At 43.8% G+C, this 20,068-nt stretch overlaps 1 protein-coding gene across 4 annotated transcripts in view; it reads right to left on the minus strand.

The window, feature by feature from the left end:
- Positions 1-6,138: 6,138 nt before the first annotated feature.
- The window catches only part of LOC119389379 (Golgi integral membrane protein 4), a 54,177-nt gene continuing 40,247 nt past the window's right edge, over positions 6,139-20,068 (minus strand). For 2 of the 4 annotated variants that reach the window (XM_037656609.2, XM_037656604.2), the window contains 5 exons: positions 19,281-19,910; positions 18,907-18,966; positions 15,967-16,294; positions 11,255-11,361; positions 6,139-6,813 (listed from right to left, as the gene is read on the minus strand). In XM_037656609.2, the coding sequence (XP_037512537.1) occupies positions 6,736-6,813; positions 11,255-11,361; positions 15,967-16,294; positions 18,907-18,966; positions 19,281-19,910 (1,203 nt within the window). In that variant the 3' untranslated portion in view covers positions 6,139-6,735. The remainder of the gene's footprint in view (positions 6,814-11,254; positions 11,362-15,966; positions 16,295-18,906; positions 18,967-19,280; positions 19,911-20,068) is intronic. The other 2 variants (XM_037656608.2, XM_037656610.2) reach the window with 2 other exon arrangements.

The following is a 20,068-nucleotide window of genomic DNA, read 5'->3' on the forward strand; positions in this document are numbered from 1 at the left end:
CCTGAAGTAAAGCATTCACCCCGTATGCGGGTAAGTACTCTATCAAATCCTGGTGTCGCTGAGAAGTCATTTGAACAAGCAGAGATGTTCCCTGTCCTGGTGCTGGCCACTTGTGGGAGTTATCTTGAAAGTGTGCCCCATATGGAGATTGTGAGGCTGACAGCAGCACTGCACAAGTGATGTCTGTGCAAACGTGAGATAGTTGAAAAACCCATGGTCTTTTCTCTTCAAACCCAAAAACAACAAACAATAACCATGATGAACCATCTGCAAAATGTTTACATGTGAATGCTTTTGCACACATTAAAATCCCACCTTAAGACAAAGCATCACCTGTCATCACGTAATGCCACATTACCACTAGTGCACTCTTCTAAAAGCTCACACACATTTGTTGTGCAGCAGCAGATATAGTTAGGTGTCTTCCATGGTGTGGAAGTGCTATGTTTGCAAAAGTCTTGCATGGCTAAAAGACTGGTTGCAGCACTGGCATACTATACCGCTGTAAACCTTCAAGTGGGATGAAATACAAATGCCAACCAGTAAAGCACGATACACACTCTGTGCAAACACGATACGACTCTGCCCAAAAAGGTAGGTGACAGAGCAAAGTGGAACAATAAAACATACTAAGCATGCACTCGTCCAATCACAGTCTTCCTGCAGGGAGATACACAACAGAAATGGCAAAGAGAGATGTTATATGCAAGCAGGCAAATAAATTTAGAAGTTGGCTGAGAATTACAAGGCACATTTAGGACAGGATAAAATGGCATCAGTCTCATTAGCGTTATAATTCTGTTGCATACACCACTCCTGCCATCAGCACTGTTTTCCCATAATGATTGATGACGTTTCATTGTAATTGCGTTTTGTGAGTCCTTTGTGCTGACTGCACGCCTACTACACATTTGTTATTCCAACTTACCAAAGTAAAGCATATCAGTTGGTAAGACACGGAGAATTTATGCTTGCTCAAAAGCTACTGTGGCATTGCATTTGCTGCTAACCCATGCCTGCGAGTGTGAGAAGTCAGCAAAAGCGGCTCAGCTATACAGCCTCTCATGTCTTTGCGATGCAGACCAGTTTCATGGTCACATGAAGCTATGACAGGCTGCCGATATGCAAAGATGGGAATAATGAATGCAGTACGAGGGGCGTTCAATAAAGATTTCCCCTGACCTACTTCCTGTGGACGGAGAGCAACGAAACTTTGCAGATTTATTAGTACTTGTCTATATAGGTGCCACCCAGGGACAAACACTTCTCCCATCTTTTTATGCAACTGTAAACACCTCGCTTGTCGAAGTCGACAGGGTGCTCCTAAAGCTATGTTGTGACTTCAGGAATCAGAGTCTCATCATCTGGAAAATGCTTGCCCTTCAAATATGACTTCATTGTTGGAAAGAGGTGGAACTCCGATGGTGCGAGGTTGGGATAATAAGGGGGATGCGGTAGAATTTCAAAGCCGCCGCAGCGTGCTTCCATCTGGGCAACATGTGAGTTGCGAACTGGGGCACTGTCTTGCAGAAGGCGGACACCTTTGGTGAGCATGCGACGTCTCTTGCTTTTGATGGCCTCCCGCAATTTCCGCAGCAGTGAAGCACAGTATGCCCCAGTAATCACGGCACCCTTTGCTAGGAAATCCATGAAGACTACCCTGTGCTGGTCCCCAAAGACTGAGCATGACCTTGCCCGCCAAGGGCTGGGTGTGTGCCTTGTTTAGAGGCACTGAATCCAAGTGCTTCCATTGCGTCGACTGGACTTTAGTCTCCGGATTATAGTGATGGACCCAACATTCATCCTGTGTAATCATTCTGTTGAAAAAGTCCTCCTGGTTTCCATGGCACATGGTCAAAAGACACTGGGAGCATTCGATTCGTTCCTGCCTTTGGAAAGGTGTGAGCAGCCGGGCAACCCAGCGAGCGGATACCTTACACATATGAAGATGGTCCTGAATGATTTTTTCCACGACCCCACACTAATCTTCACATTTTGGGCTAGGTCTCAAATGGTTACGCGCCGATTTTCCAAAATGGCTGCCTCTACTTGCTGAATGGTGTGTTCATCGATAGCGAAGTGGGGTCAACCTGGAATCGGAGCCGTTTACACCGAAATCCGAGCGCATTTGAATTGCCGATGCCAATTCTTCGCTACGTCATATGATGGGGAATCCTCCCCATAAACCTATTTTATCTCATCGAACGTCTCCCTTCGAGTGCAGCCTTTCAAGTACAGAAACGTAATGACTGCTCTGTATGTCACTGCATTCATTATCCCACCTCACACCACTTCAGCAGCTGTAAAAGTAAGACCGTTCAGAGTTACACATTGGTACGTGACCTATAGTGACTTATGTCATAACACATGCGCAGTTTCCGCATCCTGCAATAAATAGAAGTGGGTCAAGGGAAATATTTATTGAACGCCCCTCATAATTGTGTAAGCAGCCCGAGCAAGAAAGTTGCGAGGAGACGGTCAGTGCTATCTGTCGCATAAACCATGAAATAACGAAAGCAACCACCATAAATGCTCCTATGGGAGAACTGGCAGGGACAATAAACCACCGCCACGCCTGGCACCATCCAGTTTATTAGCACTACAGACTGTTGAGTCTGTTGTTTCGTGCATGGGCATGGCTTGCAGCCTTGCCAAAATAAAACTAGGCTAATGATTAAGGTGGCTACATGTTTTAATGCGATAGCATTACAGTGCATGCTCAAAGAAAAACTTGTCCGTGTTGAAATTAGAAATCATCGCTAGTTTTGCTAATTTATTTCAGGAATAACTTCGTTAAACTAAGTTTTGTGCTAAGTTAGTTTCATTAATTCGAGTCGACACTATTGAACTCTATGAGAGCCAGCAGGGGAATATTAATTTCTTCAATCGGGAACTTCGTAAAATCGGGTTTAGTTAGATCGAGTTTTTTTAACTGTAGCTTTTTTTGGCAAGAGGTCAATACAACCAGCACGCAAGATTGTCTTTGAAGATTATAATAAATGTCTAAGAATCGCAATTCCTTATTGTTGAGTTTCTCAAAAGTAAAAACCAGATTCGTTCCAAGTGTTCTAAACACAGACCAATCATTTTCCATGGTGATGTGTAGAGACCGGATTTTAGACAAATGCCTATTTTGTTCCTTGCGCTCCTATCGTGCCACTTTGATATCTGAGCACGAATTAGAGGTTAAGAAGGGTTTTTATAGTGCCTATAAATGCCTATTTTTGGCGTTCGTGCCTAAATGCTTACAAATGCCTATAAATGCCTATTTTCAAAATTGGCGCTTATATGAACGCTATTTAGCCTCAAGTTTCGCTCCCGGGTGCTGTTTGAGACCGTTATTCATGTTACTGCGCAACACTGACTGTTCGGAACTATATGGGGTCCAACCTAGTCATCTAGTTCAACCATCTCCCGGAAACAACCACTAGCAGCGGTGAAGTAAGACATGCCGGCAAGCAATCGCTGCCACGCTGATATGGCGCGAGAAATCGGCGAATGCGAGACCGCGGAGAGCCGTCAGCGGAAAGGAGTGAAGAGCAAATAAAGAAAGAAAAATGTCATGCGCACACGGCTTCTGTTTTCATGCAATTTACTTGTAAGGTGTTCACTGCAGTAGCGTAGCCAGAATTGTTTTGCGGACGGAGCGGTGGAGGGGGTGGGGGGGCAGTTAAACAAAACTTCATGTATGTTCGTACGTGTGAACGTGTGCGTATATATATACACATGCAAAACTTAAATGTTTCCCCCCCCCGCCCCCTGGCTACACCAGTGGTTCACTGACAGAGGGAAAATTGGCTCTACACGATTCAACCCCGGCCAATAGGAGGAATTCCTACCTTCTGGTCTTTTAGCGATCTGGCTATCTGCTCCTGCTCTGCCCTTCTCAGCAATGCCAAAATACACCCAGGAGTGTGTTGATTCGACAGTGGACACTTGAATCACCGTGCAGAACATGGAAGAGACCGCATTCTATGAACCGTGCGGGACAAAGCACAATTGCGCGGCTATGTTCAACTGCTGGTGCCATTGTGCCATCTTAAGCAATGACATTTTTGTTTTCCTATCGTAGATAGAGGTCGCGCATGTCTTCGTTTGAAATTATTTGCATTTATGTGAAAATTTATTGTGCCTATATTTACAATTTTGGAAGCCTAAAAACCTTGTTTTTCGTGCCTATTTTTGGCGCCTAAAACGAGTTTTCTTAACGCCTAAAAATCCGGCCTCTAGTGATGTGGTGCCCCATGGGTTAGACGAGTACATAATCACAAGAAAGTCATCAACATATTTATATATCTCAAAATTCTTCGTGTCCATAGTTTCATTCAAGTCTGAGTCAATGGACAATAGAAAAATACAGGGCATTTCAAGAAATGTATCCGAAAATCCTCAAAAATAAGGAAAATTAGATACGTTCACGCTACCATCATAATTGCTTTTGCTTTGGCGGCAGGCATCTTAAGATGAGTAGAGGACTCAATTACAATAGTAATTAAAGAAATTAAGTTAACTTTTTAATAGTAGAATAAGGCGGTCGAGTCAAATGGGAAAATTACAGCCTTTCCTGCGAGGAGCCTGTTGCCGCTTTCAGATTTCACAAAAGCAGCTACTGGAAATTATTAGCGAGGAAGTAAATCTGACCAATTTCACCAGCAAAACCGAAACTGAAACTAAGAAGAGCGCAACTTTAGTACTTCTCCGAGATGCCCAGAATGAGCGAGCGTCATTGTATCAACCCTTGATCGACTTCGCTTCGTGGTTGTGCAGGTTTCACTTGTGATTAGAGCATGTATGGTATGGTGTGCGTGCATTAACGAATGCAGAAGAACTAACACCACTGCAATCGTTGTCGTGAACAGCGACGTCATTCTGGTTGTCTGCTAGTTGCACTCATCAGAGCTTCGGTTTCAGTTTTGCCGGTGAATGTGGTTGAATTTCATTGCTCCGCAACAATTACCAGAGGACGATTTTTCAAAATCTTAAAGCGGCAATGGCCTGTTCGCAGGAAGGACAGCAATTCCCCCATTTGACTCTACTGCATGTCTCTGCTAATTGAAAAGTGAATGTACATTATTTAATTACTCTCATAATTGCTGTGTCTAGTCATCTTAAGGTGTCTCCCACCACAGAAAAAGTAATTATGAAGGTAGAGAGCAAATATTCCATTTTCCTTACTTTTGATGATTTTCAGACACATCTTGAAACACCCTGTATACACAACACTGGTGCCATGCATGAGCCAATACAAATTCCTTTGCCCTGTAAGAACAGCTGATCATTAAAACACACTAGGGTACTATTAAGATAAAATTCCAAAAGCGACATAAAATCTTACACCGAAATATTACAAGCATTCTGGAAAGATAACCCCGCCACAAGGAACGAGTTCATGTGGTACTGAATAAAACAGGTCAACAACATCTATGAAACACGCATACCAAATAGGGAAGTTGTCTCAATTTCACATCTAGCATGTTCTTAATGGAAAACGTGTCCTCAAAGTGAAGCTAGCGAAGATGCATGAGCAGGTTACTGTCAACTTGATGCTGCCACATTTCATGTTCACTCACAATAGGCCAGAACAGCATGTCTAACTTACAAGTCATGACTGCAAAAAAAACACTGCTAGACTAGTACCTTCGCTGCCATTTATTTGTAGACATTTTTCCTGTTCATTTGTAGCAGTAGTGAGTAGTGGGGTTTGCCCAATTTCTGTGGAACATTCTTGCTAAGGGTTTTCTGTTGGCAGGGTTACTGTGTGCGGAGTTACGAATGGCCTATTTATATAAAGCTTCGCTGTAAAATTCTTCGTTTAGTCACACCAAAAATATATCTCATATAGACCTAAAACACTGATGCAAGTCTCTAAGCAAACACAGGAGTTCTCAGTTTTCCAGACTTCTGTTTCTCTAAATCCCTCAGTCGAAATTTACGATTTCACGGAGAACATCTCCAAGGTTAATGGATAGGTTACCACCAGGATATAGGAGCTCACACAAAAACGTTACGTATTGATTGAGCTCAGTCCCATAAACATGCATCTGTCACATAATAAAAATGCCCTCACATTAATGGTATTTAGAGGCCACTTAAGTTGGAGAGATGATGCAAGCAGGAGCTTCGATAAAAGTGACACAATTTGCATGTGACTGAAAAGAGCCTTTAATGGCAATCTCAGATGTAGGAACAAGAGAACAAGGAACAAACAAGCACAACAAGAGACGAACAAGCACACAGTTATTGCATACAACGGCTCCCAAGGAGCTCCTGTTCATCTGCCCACAAAAATCTCAGTCAACACTCAAAAGAAACAAAAGGAGTAAACTAAAGTGTAGAAGCAAGGAACCGCACCTATGAAATGCAACCAGCAATCCACCACATTCTAGCATGGAAGCATACTGGTGGGGCTGATAAATCTGGCTCAAAAAACAAATGCCTATAATTAAACTGGGTGGCATCAAAATGTCCGTTCCAGTGTGCACCGGTTTCCTGAAGACAATGTGGCTTCTGGAAATCATCGTCGCTCTCTTCTTTCGTGACGAACAGTCGGGAAGCCAATCTCTGTCACATCACAAGAGCACACTTCCCTGTTACCACCACAAGGTCAAACTTGCAAAACACTGCTTAGTTCTGTTTGGCTCATTCCACACATGAAGTCAAATCATTATGCTGCTCCAAATGTGTCCTTGGCCCACTGGAGACCAAGAAAAAAAAAAAAAAAAGAGAGCGGTGCCACTACTTGGGGTTTGCTGCAATGCCATCGTCGAAAACATTGTTGGGTTGCTGCTGTTGCAGTTGGTCAGCCTCAGCGCCCTGCAAAATCATACAGTTTACACTGTTGTTCTGCCCCAGACAAGATACACAGCGTGATGTTACAAAAACGCAGTGGGGCTGTTGTGCAGGCAAACAAAAAATAATAATAAACTCAAGCTTTTATTTCCTCACATAGCAACACCGTAGGCATGCACACGGGCGTGCTAGGAGAGCTATGGCCTCCCCTAATGGATTGGGAGAGGGAGTGCAGATTGGTGTATGTGCCATCAGGCTCACTTTGCTCACGTCCATGTCTGCATGCCTTACCTGTGTTCACAATGAACCTCTACCAACTACTTCAAATGCCTTTCTAAGCATTTGGGAGAAAGACTCATTCGGTGAAGACATATATTCTTGGTATTTAAAACAAGTTCATATTCTTTTATGATATGCTCACATTATGTTGTATCGTGTGACAAAAAGAAATAAGCAGTGATCAGTCTAGAATTAGCCCAGTAATTGGACACTGTTCTGAGACCCATATGTCTGCAATGCTTGTAGTTGTCATGACGAACCAATTAATCCAACACATAATGTTAAATGAGCATCATAGTTGGTCGAGTGTTACTATCTCCATAAAGTGTGACTGCCAACCACAATAGCAAGTGAGAAGACAACTTTCGTAAATGCTGAAACTGAACAGCAGTTTCTGCTTAAGGCTGCCATGCCGTTCAATGCCCTTTCATTGTCTGGCTCATACATGAAATTCTATTAACGAGTTCTCATTAAGTGCTTTATGGTTTCTATGTTCGACACTACAATATTGGAATGAAAATGCATAAAATCCTTACGTGGCTTTTGTCATATCCTGAAAACATTTTTTTAGTTTAGTAAGGGAAAAAGCACGAGGCCCTATCTCTTAAAGGGACACTAAAGAGAAAGAATGAATTGGTTTAGATCGATAAATTATGCTCTGACAACTCTAATGTCATTAATTTCGCCATCGTAGGTTTATTATTAGAGGAGAAAATCAAGTTCGAAATCTCCCCGCGTGACGTCACGGATTTCAAAGTGTATTTATTGTATTTTGGTGCCATTGGCTCAACAAAGTTACCCCAAACTCGGTATGTTAAGTCTATGGCCCCCTCAGAGGACAATGTACTTCATTTTTACCGATTAGGAACCATGTAGTCCCTAGTAGGCGCCGTCAAAACATGTGACGTCATGGCGAATGGTGCGGGAACTTCTAGGTGGCGTCGCCACCCACATCTTGTTTTTGCACGTTTTCTCGTTTACTAAGCGCCTTCTCGCAGCAAGCGTGGTGTTTTTGGCATCGTGAAAGAGTAGCTTACTAATATGAGAATAATCGTTTTGCTCTTTAGGGTCCCTTTAAGGTTAAAAAATCACCCAGTGCAATATTTACCCCAACATATGCAATGTCATACTTCCATGCAGTAATACAATTTACAATGCAATGAAACTAAATTTCCATCTCTGGGTGGTTAGGGGCCGTTTAACACTTTGCCTGGTCACGTGGTACTGCAGCGGTGAGTGCCACTGCAATGCCTCTCGCAGCGGACCACGATGCAAGACGTCACGCCTGCCACACTTGCACTCTGGCAGCTCGCACTCCAGTGGCTCAAGGTCATTGCGATGCGATGAATAACCTTGGGAGACATGTATGTAGTAGAGCTTTCACTCTAAAATACTTCAGGGTTGTCTTCAGACTAAATGGTTTAACATAAAAGGTGTTCGAATAGAGAAATCTCCTAATCAAATTGAATGAGAAAAATAAAGTCTGAATATAAAATCTAATATGTACCATAGGATATTCCCTAGAGCTGTGTGAATAGCAAAATTTTGGGTGTGAAGCGAATTCGAATATTGAAGTGTGAGTGTGAATCGAATCGAATATTTTTCTAATACTTCGAAGCGAAATTGTAGAAAGAAAAGTTAGAGAGGATTCCTAAGCATACTCTTATGAGATAGCAACATGAAAGTCTTTCTTTTCGCTAGGTTGATGAAGCACTGGCGGGGTGGTGTTTCATAGTTGACTTATCAAGAATGAGGCAATGTAGAGGCCGAATTCTATTTATGTAAATGATTTGGTGCAACCAAAGTGTTGCCGACAACACTTTACACGTGATAGGCAAAGATGCCATTTCCTCAGCCTCTCCTCCTCTTTCAACTTCTGTGGAAGCCCAACTGATGTGGCGAACAAGGGTGTGCTCCCTTCAAGTCCGGAGTTCCAAATCTGCCTCGTAGACGTTGATATATAAGAACATCTGAAATTTTGGGTGCTAAAAAGCTTCGGCGTCCGATTTTTCGGACTGCCTGCCCAAATTTCAGGCCCAAAACAGCATTAATTGAGCCCCCACCTCTGCCAGATCTTTCATCTCCATGTTGGAACCAGCGTTTTCTCGAGTTAATACATTCGCGACCGTAGCGGAGCTCGAAAGGCAGCTTTGCCGCAATACCGGGGTGTAATGGGGTGAAGCATATCGAAAACCTAGGGACCACTTCTAATCGGACGTTGACTGTCTTGGCAAAGTTCGACTGTAACGGAGCTTGAAAGGCAGCTTTGCCGCAATACTGGGTTGTGATGAGGTGAAGCATATTGAAAGTTTAGGGTCACTTTCAATCGGACGTTGACTGTGTCTTGGCAAAGTTCGACCGTAGCGGAGCTTGAAAGGCAGCTTTGCCGCAATACGAGAATGTAATGAGGTGAAGCATAATAAAAATTTGAAGGGGGCATTTTCAGTTGGACGTTGACTGTATTTGTTTTTGGGAAGTTCGAATAGTTCGAATAATAAAATTCCAATGCGAATCGAATCGAATAGAAAACACTATTAAAAAAATATTCGAAATTTCGAATATTCGCACACCCCTAATATTCTCTAATTTCAAGCCTAATGTAGTATAATATTTGCACAGTCCTTTGGTAAAAGGACCACTTAGACCAAAATTTTTAACTTGAAATGTTTGTGTTGGTCCATTCTCCTGCATACTTAAATACGTACATTTTAGAAATTGTTCACAGCAAACGTAGCCCTGAATATATTTTGACATTGAAGAATAATGAGTTTGTTGGGTGCACGCAACGCCACCTAGACTGGCAGACAACGGAGGTTTATGTGCCTCTTCTCCCTCCCTCTGTTGTAGGGTGGCTCTTCGTGCGGCTATGGCTACTTTCACCAATACGGTTTTAAGTGGCGTAGCAAAGAATCTTTTTTTTTTTTTTTGAGGGGGAACACTCTTGACCCTGAAGCAGGGGCTGGGCAGGCAATTTTGTCACTTGTCTTTATAGCGCAGATGTCCTAATGCAGCAAATTTCAGCAGAAAACCATGCCTGGTGTGGCCCACCCTAGCTGATACAGCAGCACCAATGTCATTTCATTCCTTCCTTCTTGCATGCCTGGCCCCGACTATAAAAGTGCACTCTCAACATCTCTGAAGTTTGGAGTGTACGTGGTCTTACTTTGCTCCACTGTGGTGGAGGCTAATTTCTTTTTGAAGTGACAACAAAACTGACCATAATTAGTGATGCGAACATTACTTATATATTATGTTAGAGCAATTACAATTTAACTTTATGATTATCAGATAAAGGCCTACTCATAAAAGCATGTTACAAACAAAAATTTGGCAATCAGAGGGCCTCTAAAAATGAGGCTTTTCTGCAGCTGCACATAATGCCATTTGTCACTGGATGTTTGACCAACTGAGAAGCTTGTAAATAAGAAACTGTTACTTTCACAAATATGCGCTTTTGGGCTACGGCATGAGAAGAAATACATGAACAGGAAGGCCAGGACAGTTGCCACTTGTCCTTCATGTCCTTTATATTGGTGAAAGCCTGCTATAACGATGTGATGTAAGTTTGTACTATTTCAAGTTATCTGGCACACAATGACAATGCCAGAAATGAATATTTGATGATTTCGAACAGTGAAGTGCCTGACCGAATATTAATTGAATAGAGTTAGTATTCAATTTTCATACTTTTGGATTCACACATTTACACATCCCCAGTCAAAATGACACACTGTACCGCTTGAACGCTCTTGCGTAGGAGAGGGGTTTCAGAGCTTCACAAAATGTGCATGCCAAAGGAGTCAACCACCAGCACAGAGACAAGAAGTTGGAAGATAAGCAGGAGGAGTCTGCAAATACTATGTCAGTGGAGCCCAGTACAAGCTTGATAGTTCAAAGGTAAGCCTCACAACACAAGGAAGCAGCATTCAAAAGAAATATACAGCAGTTGAAGGTATTGAAAAAATAAGACACAGACAGATTGGGCTCAACTAAAGATGCAAGCAGTATGCCAGATCTTGCAAGCACATGTGGAAGAGGTTGTAAGGATCAGTGGCATGACGGAAACAACATAATGGTTAGAGCGAAATAAAATATGGGCCCAAAGACCATGCAATAAGTAAAGCAAGAAGCAAGGAAGTGTATGCCAGCATTTTGCCGTGCCAGTGGAAGCCACAAGCTTCATCACCTGGTCATCGAAATCGGCAGCATCTGGCATTGGCTTTCCTCTTCCCAAATCTGCACCAAATGGACCATCATCTTCTTGGTCTTCTGCTGCATCATCATCCTTGACAGCTGTTTTGACCAAGCAAGCAACTCAGTCAGAGAGTCTCAGCCCTCGCTCATTTCTGTATTCAGTGGTACCTGACCTCTGATCTCAGTAAAAGTCCAGTGCATGAAAAAACACCAAAGAAACATAGAATACCTTCAAGGATATGGGAACTCCCATACAACAGTACAAGAACAAATAATGCTGCTTTTATGCTACATCATCACATCTAGATCACAAAATGTTGGAGTGCAATCCTGTATTAGCTGCAACTGGTTCTCTTACATAGGTAAACCGGCACTGAATGTGCACACCAAGTTCAACATCACAAATACGTATGGTCCTTCCTGACAGCTTTATAATATGCATGAGCCAGTAAGCACGCCCCAACTGGAATCCACACTGATGCATAGGACGACACAATATGTGGAGCTCACTCAAACTCACTCAGAAAATATACTTTGCACTTCGGGCTCACTCGGACTCACTCACCAAATTTTTCCTCAACCGGACTCACTCAGACTAACTAAAGTTTTTTTTCAACTGGACTCACTCGGACTCAAGCTCATCAAAATATTGCTCCCCCAGACTCACTAAGACTCGGTATCACGGTTCCATCCGAGTCTGAGTGAGTCTGAGTGAGTCGGCTCATGAGTGAGTTTGCCAACCTATGCACTGATGTATAGAACTGACTATTTCAGTCTCAGATTACATACATTACAAGAATGCACTTCGATGGCTGTGCAACCTGCAATGGACTTCTGTCTCTCTGATGGACCACACATGATTCAGAGCAAAGGAAGCAAGTGCCATTTTTCTGTGATGTTTTGGCTGCTCTATGCTATGGCTTTGAACAACGAATAGGCCCACTAAGACAATGCTACCTTCCCCCCTTCTGTCATTCTAGGTTGCTTGAAATGTGCACTCAACCTGAAGCTTTCTCCAAATTGAAATCAGACCTCCAAAGAGTACTGCACCACTGCATCAACTTAAATGTGACAAATGGTCAGACGAGAGCGTAATAGCATAACAGCAGTCATGTTCAGTAGTGCGCACCCAGGATTTCTGTAGGGTTTAACAAGATCATTGGAATGCGGGGGAGGGGGAGGAAGCAGAAACCGAGCATAATATGCCATTTCCTTGCTTCAGCTGGAGGAATCCAACAACAAATAAAATGCCAAATAATAATAGCATGCAGTTCATGCTCCATTAGTTTAGAAGTCAAGTCAGGAAAAGTTGACATCAAGCTACCTCTGCAATTGCAATGACAGTGTCAACAGAACCCTTGAAGGTATACTTTGTACTCTCGTGCAAAGGACATTAGGATGCTGAGGCAGTGGGGGATATGTTGACCCCATGGTGGGGTGGGGGCAAACGCAGCCCTTTCGGTGCCTCACCGATTATGTTGCGTAATGCTATATTCAATTTAACAGCAGAACTGCTCTGTGTCGTGCCTGCACCATCTGCATGTCTGTCCAGTATAACGCAGGTCAGATGACCAGAGGGGGGGAGTGAATAAAGAAATAAAACGAAATAATGATAATGCTCGAAATGAGACTAAAGTGTCTTAGTCTGCACTCACATACACTCGCACACTTACAGTTTCGCAGTCCAACGGTTCTCACAGCATGGAACTGGCGGCTCTTGTTTTTTTTTTCTGACCTGCAGCGGCTATTCAATACACATGCAAAATGTGTTTGCTCTGACCAGCACCTCAAGACAGGTAGAAATTTAACATTGCCCAATAATAAAGCTTCAATGGGGCTAGTTGGTATGGCATAGTTCTTTTGCTCCACTATAAGGTTACACGGATAAAAAACGGAAAGACCAGACACAGTCTGTGCACATATGTGTCTGTTTTCCCTTTTTCTGTGCCTGGTTTTTCCGTTTTTGTCCATGCAACCGTCATCATCATCATCAGCAGCCTGTCTACGCCCACTGCAGGGCAAAGGCCTCTCTTGTGTTCCTCCAATCAACCCGGTCCTGTGCTTTCTGCTGCCACGTTATACCTACAAACTTCTTAATCTCATCTACCCACCTAATTTTCTGTCTCCCCCTCACGCGTTTACCATCTCTTGGAATCCAGTCAGTTACCCTTAACGACCACCGGTTATCCTGCCGACGTGCTACGTGCCCGGCCCATATCCATTTCTTCTTCTTGATTTCAACTATAATATCCTTAACTCCCGTTTGTTCCCTGACCCATTCTGCTCTCTTCCTGTCTCTTAAGGTTACACCTACCATTTTTCTTTCCATTGCTTGCAGCGTAGTCCTCAATTTTAGTTAACCCTCTTTGTAAGCCTCCAGGTTTCTGCTCCGTAGGTAAGTACCGATAAGATGCAGCTGTTATACACCTTCCCCTTGAGGGATAGGGCTAAACTACCATTCACGATTTGAGAATGCCTGCCACATGTGCTCCACCCGCATCCTTATTCTTCTAGTTACTTCTCTCTCGTGGTTCAGCTCCGCTGTCACTACCAGTCCTAAGTAAACGTGTTCCTTTACCAATTCCCGTGCCTCGGTACCCTATCACAAAGTGCTGTTCTCTTCTGAGACTGTTGTACATTACTTTAGTTTTCCACATTTGAATTTTCAGACCTACCATTCTGCTTTCCTTGTCCAATTCAGTCATGAGTTGCAATTTGTTCCCTGAGTTATTCATCAATGCAATGTCATCAGTGAATCGCAGGTTACTAAGGTACTCTCTAATAACTTGTATCCCTAACTCTTCCCAATCTAAGGGCCTGAAAACCTCCTGTAAGCACGTGGTGAATAGCATTAGGGAGATCGTCTCTCCCTGCCTTATACCCTTCTTTATTGGAATTTTGTTGCTTTTTTTATGGAGGACTATGGTGGCTGTGGAGCTGCTGTAGATTTCTTCCAGTATTTTTTATAGATGGTTCGTCGACGCCCTGGTTTCGCAGTGCGTGCATGCAACAGTATAGTGCAGCAACAGAACGATTTCCCAATAAATGAACAAAACAGCAAATTCAAAAGGAAGTTTTAGCCTGGAGTCAATTCTGATCTCCCTGATGAAATGTAAAATGAGGAAATGAAGGCTGTAAACATTTCATGGGTGCAGTGATAAACAGAGGTAATGGGAACCGCCTGTAACAAACTGTGCATTGTAACAGAGCAGAACTGGAACTGCGTCGTGCGTTATGCACAAAGCCACGGTGGAGGACTTCAAATTAACTTCGACCATTTGGAGTTCTTGAATGCACACCATACAGTGGAATCCCGTTGACATGATTGTGCATAATAAGTTTTTTTGGCCTAATACGTTTTTCTTTTTATTTCCGGCCAACGTCCCTTGGACATAATGCATTTTATTGCATGTAATCCGATCACAATATTGCCCAAAATTGGACAACACAACTGCAAAAGTGGATCTTGACAGCTTTATCTAGAAATTCAATGCTTATTCTTTGGTATACTAGTCAAACGACGACGACACATTAGAAGCCAGAGAGAGCCATGGCGACCAGTAATCGACAACAAGTGACACACCCAAACACCTGGACGCACTTCGTAGCTTCATTGCGAATGCAAGGCTGAGTGAGCAAACTGCAGCTTCTTTTTTACTTTTCAGAAGAATTTACTCCTACATGTTGAAAAGAAGAAAGTGCAACACAAATTGACCAGCTATTTCAATGTTGCTCAATAAAAGTGAGTTGCTGACGGAGTATGCATATTTTCCTCCTTTTTTTTAGCCTCTTTAGTTTATACGATATTTGTATAGCAGTATGTTTTATTTTTCGATTCCCGCAAAAAATGTACCAGCAAGATTCCACTGCATCATGGCGTTTTTGCCTTCCACTGTCATCAAGATGAGGCCACCATGGGCGAAATCAAGCTTGTACTCGGCTATCGTGATGGGTGAAAGCCTGCCATAGAGATGTAATGCTTTAAATGAGACCTCAATTGATTACACTGTAGCGACATGGCAACCTCACACTCTGGTGGGTGCCACATTGCACAACATAACAGATATTCCTGGGAAAAACAGACCAGGAGCACGCATGCCTGGGGTGCCAAACCTCACTTATTGCTTGAGCACCTTTTTCTTTCGTTTCTCTTCCACAAAAAGTTCTGTCCCCTTTTGTATTTCTCACTTTCTTTTAGCATCTTGCCACAGTCTACATGACCTACACACCTACGCTTGTTTCCTTCTTTATTTTTTTAAAGAAATAAGCAAAACCTCAAACCATTTAAGATGTGTCCATCGCTCTAGAACAAACTGCCCAAGAGGAAAGTGCTACAGAGTCTACATGAACAGGAATTTCCTTTTCAGGTTCTTCTTTCCCAGATGGCAAATACTGACAGTGACATCACATGATGCAACATTAATGACTAACCCCCTTTAAAGCTAGCATGCCAAAGATAACAAGACGCCTTTGACAAAGATAGGTCCCCCTATCGAAACTGTGACCAGCCTGTCTGAGACCCTTATTCCCATTCATACAGCCTCTACAGCGAGTCGTGTTTGCACCCGTCGGCTCCCCCTTTGCTTTGGATTGCTTGAAATGAAGCCTTGCATTTGTTTATGCTCTACAGCAGCCAGTCAAGACGTGAGCATTTCTCACAATGTCAGTGGAAAATTTTTGCAGGTGTTTAGAGGATAGACTTACCGGCATTGGCATAGTCCAAATCGTCTTCACCACCTCCGATTCCTCCCGCAACCGGTTGCTGCTGCTTGTTCGGGCGGGCCAGCTTGGCTCGTGGTGCCTTTCCAGCATGGCCACCGATCAGCAAATCATCACCATTGTTTGGTACTTTGTTTGACAGCACCTTCTCTGCGCCAACTTCCAATTCGTTCCCTTCCTCGAGGCCCATAGCATCCACGGCTTTCTTGAAAGCCGCAGCTGCAGCTCCTGCACCTCCACGAGAATTTGCAGCATTGGCTGGCACAGGCCCATCGCCTGCTGGTATCTTTTCCAGGCCAGCCACACTGTCCGGCTGTCAGAGATGTATGGTATCACACAACCAGGATAAGTAAGGACTCCATGATAATAATATCTCATCAAGTGAAACACAAAGCGACACAGAATATAAGGCTCGAAGTGGTCGACAATGGTTTAATTTCAGATGTTAGTGGAACCAATGTTTTGAGATGTGGACTTGTCGCCAGAGTAACAACTGCTTCTGTTGGTTGTCACTTGTTACCCTGATGATGACGAGTCTATTCTATGGAATATTGGCCTGTTATTCTACCACTGTTATTTAAAATCCTGCAGTAGTTCACTAAATGCTTATCTACATGGTGCCACATGTATTTACACGCACACACACACACACACACACATATGCACGTACACACGCGCGCACACACACGCGCGCGGGCACATAAAATTCCCAGCAAGCCCCCTCTCAGCAGTTCAACATTACCGGCAAAATGGAGGGGGGCACTTTCCCGGAAATGCGTCAAATTCGAGATGGCAGTGGCAAAGCTTCCCACCAAAAAAAAGAAAACGGAGGTCACATGGACTTCTTCAGAAGCCTTCTGGCTTTTGTTTGTGGAACAGCGCATTACGGTGACGCCTCACAAACACAATAAGCACAAAGGCAACACAATGGGACCGTGGGAAGCATGGCAAGGAGACGTCTTTGATGGCAAGCCCACACCAACGCAACAGCTCTGGACAACAAATACAGATCTGGAAGGCCTTACTTCTGCGAACTACATGAGCCAAAAAATGTTCTAGGTACCATGTCCGAATTGCAAATACAGACCTCGAAAGCCATGCTTTTGCTTGTAGGAACCGTAAAATGGTCAGGGTGCCATGCGCCAAGTTCAGAGTGCAATCATCATGAGGGAAAGAAAAAAAATCAAATTTTGACGACAATTTTCAAGAGCAGGCACTTAGAAATTATGCTTCTCAGCTGGATTGGATTCAAGCAGGAATGTGGTGTTACCTATACTCCATCTCAGAAGTTCCTTTCAGCACTGTGAAGGCTACAGGGCCCCTTAGCCAATAGGAAGGGCAATTAGCCCCTCCACGTGTATTTATCCGTGTTGTATCGTCTGCTCAGCGTCTCCCTGGCGTCTGATCGCACACGCAGTGCGAGTAAAGCGAACAGACAGCATTGCTGAAAAAAAAAATGGCTGCACCCACCGCAGCTGGTGCCCTTCGCTCCGAATTTATCAAGTCGTCATCATGCGCTGTGTGACCCGTAAGTTACGAACTGACGCTTGTATTTGCTTCAGATGAATGTGCTGATGCTTTGACAGCAATTTATTCGCGACTATATTGCGCTAATTTCATGAACCGTTATCAAATTCTCGGCGCTTTAGGCTTAGCAGGCATGGCTAAACAAACAGCTGATCTCACAAATAACAGCAAAATGTGCCTCATGCTTTGTCCTCAGCACGAGATGGCACAACGCGATGGCTCATTTCACCATTTATTTGCTGCTTCCAGCCCAGTGGGCATACAGCAAGCGCAAGTTCAGGTCGAAGCGGGCGGGTGCGTCTGCATGGGTGCTTCTATGTTGATTTGTAACCGCAGTTACCGGCGGTTACTGATATACAGCAATTAAAGGCACACGACATCAATGCGAAGAAGGATAAACATATAATGCATTGATAAGACGTAACATGTGCCAAACAAGCACAAATGTCTCAATCCTGCCAACTGTAAGACGATTATATCTGGAACTATCTTTTGCTGCGCAAGTGGGTGGCTTGCTCATACCCCATAGCCTTGGTAGTGCTGAACGGTAGTGGTGAGATGGAGTATAGATGTGATGCGTGTGAGGGTGTGGAGAGAGAGGGGTGAGGGGGAAGGGGAAGGGGGGAAGAGGGAAGGGGGGAAGAGGGAAGGGAGGGGGGGGGGCGTTTTTCTGGAATGGCATGAAAATTTAAAATTAGCAGTAAAATTGGAGCGGGCACTTGCTTGGAATCTTATGTTACATACATAAACACACACATATACACATACATACACATACATGCATAACACACACACACATACCACATACGTACATACATACATACATACATACATACATACATACATACATACATACATACATACACACACACACACATACCACATGCAGCGTACCAATTGACCCTCGCTGCAGTCAACAACACAGAGGCTGTTGAAAACAGTCAACATGATGATTTAGCTATATACATAAATCTCCAGCGAAATTAAGAAACATGCGAGTGGCTTGCTTTGACATGATCCAAACAGCATCACCAATGAGCAGCAGTCAATAAAAAAGCATTACCCACGGTGCTCACAGCCTTTGTGCAAAACTTATTGCAGCTGCCGAGGAACATTGTTGCTCAGCAGGTACCAGATGCTCAAGTGTTTGTTCTTTTAACAACGAACTACCGTGTCAATTTAATTTCTTATGCCAAGATGGAAGCTAAAAGTAGTCTGACCATGTGCTATTTTCTAATGTTATGCCGAGAAACAAGACACAAATGCATGAGCCAACACAAGTGACACAGAACAAGGATAACTGCCCAAAGCACTGTGCATTACCAATATGGTCCTTTCAGATTCATATGCTGCTATTCAGAAATGTGTACACCAAACTTTGAGCAAGTAGGTACTTACAAGCCCCCCTAAGCCATCAGACAGACCAGGCAGTGCAATACCCTGTTTCTTGGCACCCACCTGAAGGCAAAATAATAATAATTATGCTGATGATCATGATGATATAGCCTACTAGAGAGAAAGTCCACAGCATACAGTACACATTACACTGCCAATCGATGAAGATTAAAAAGAGATTAACTGCCTCTAGAGTTTACCTGGCTGAACTTGTAAGCAATGCACGTTAATGCAGTAACCAATCAGCGCAACACAAAAATCCTTGAGGTCAACGACAAGAACTTGTTAGGAATCCAGTTGAAGCTCTAATTGAGGAATTAGAAGGCTGTGAACATGCACAAGTGAATAATTAATAAATGTATAAGCAAAATTCATACCCCGGCAGCTGCTGGCTGTGGTTTTGCAATGTTGGGAGCTGGCAAGACTGGAGGCGCCTGGTTCACAACAGGAGGTTGTTCAGCAGGCTTGAAACCTTGCTCCAAGGCAGCAGGCTGGCCCACGTTCAATTGTGCAAGCTGACCCTTTAACTGGGACAGTGGTTCTGGGTTCACTCCAAGTTGTGCCGGCTGCTGCAGAGGCTTATGCAGCGAGTTCTGCTCTTCCTGGACTGCAGGCTGTGCAACAGGCCGTGCTAGAGGCTGTCCAGACGGCCTCTGCGAAGGCTCCGCTTGAGGCTGCAAAGCATCTTGGCGTACTCCTGGCTGTGACACAACCGGAGGTTTCTGGCCAACTCGCTGGTGGCCTTGGTTTTTTGGCAATGCAGACAGTTCACTGCTTCCATGGTTGGCCTTGCCTTCCTGCTGAAGAGGTGACAGCATGGCATCAGGAGCAGCCTTTCCAGGCGTGGAAGACAACCCGCCTTCAGCATGAGAGACTGTTGGGCTCGCTTTGGCAGGCTGCTGAAGGGCCGAGTCATTGGGAGGTGCCAAGGCTTGTGCTGCAGGCACTGGATTCCTAGCATTGTTGGCGATGGGTCTCAAACTGTCACTGGGCTCCACACCGACAACCTTTAGATAAAGAAAGCAAAGAGGGAGTCAGCACAGCTGCATTATTATGGGAGCTATGTCCACAATGCATTAGCAAAGCCAGAATTTCCGTCTAGGGGAAGTTGAAACTTTATCTAGGTGTGGGAGGGAAGCAGACACCTTGCATAATATTCGATTTC

This window comes from Rhipicephalus sanguineus, chromosome 4, assembly GCF_013339695.2.
Source record: "Rhipicephalus sanguineus isolate Rsan-2018 chromosome 4, BIME_Rsan_1.4, whole genome shotgun sequence".
NCBI classification, from domain to species: Eukaryota; Metazoa; Arthropoda; class Arachnida; order Ixodida; family Ixodidae; genus Rhipicephalus; species Rhipicephalus sanguineus.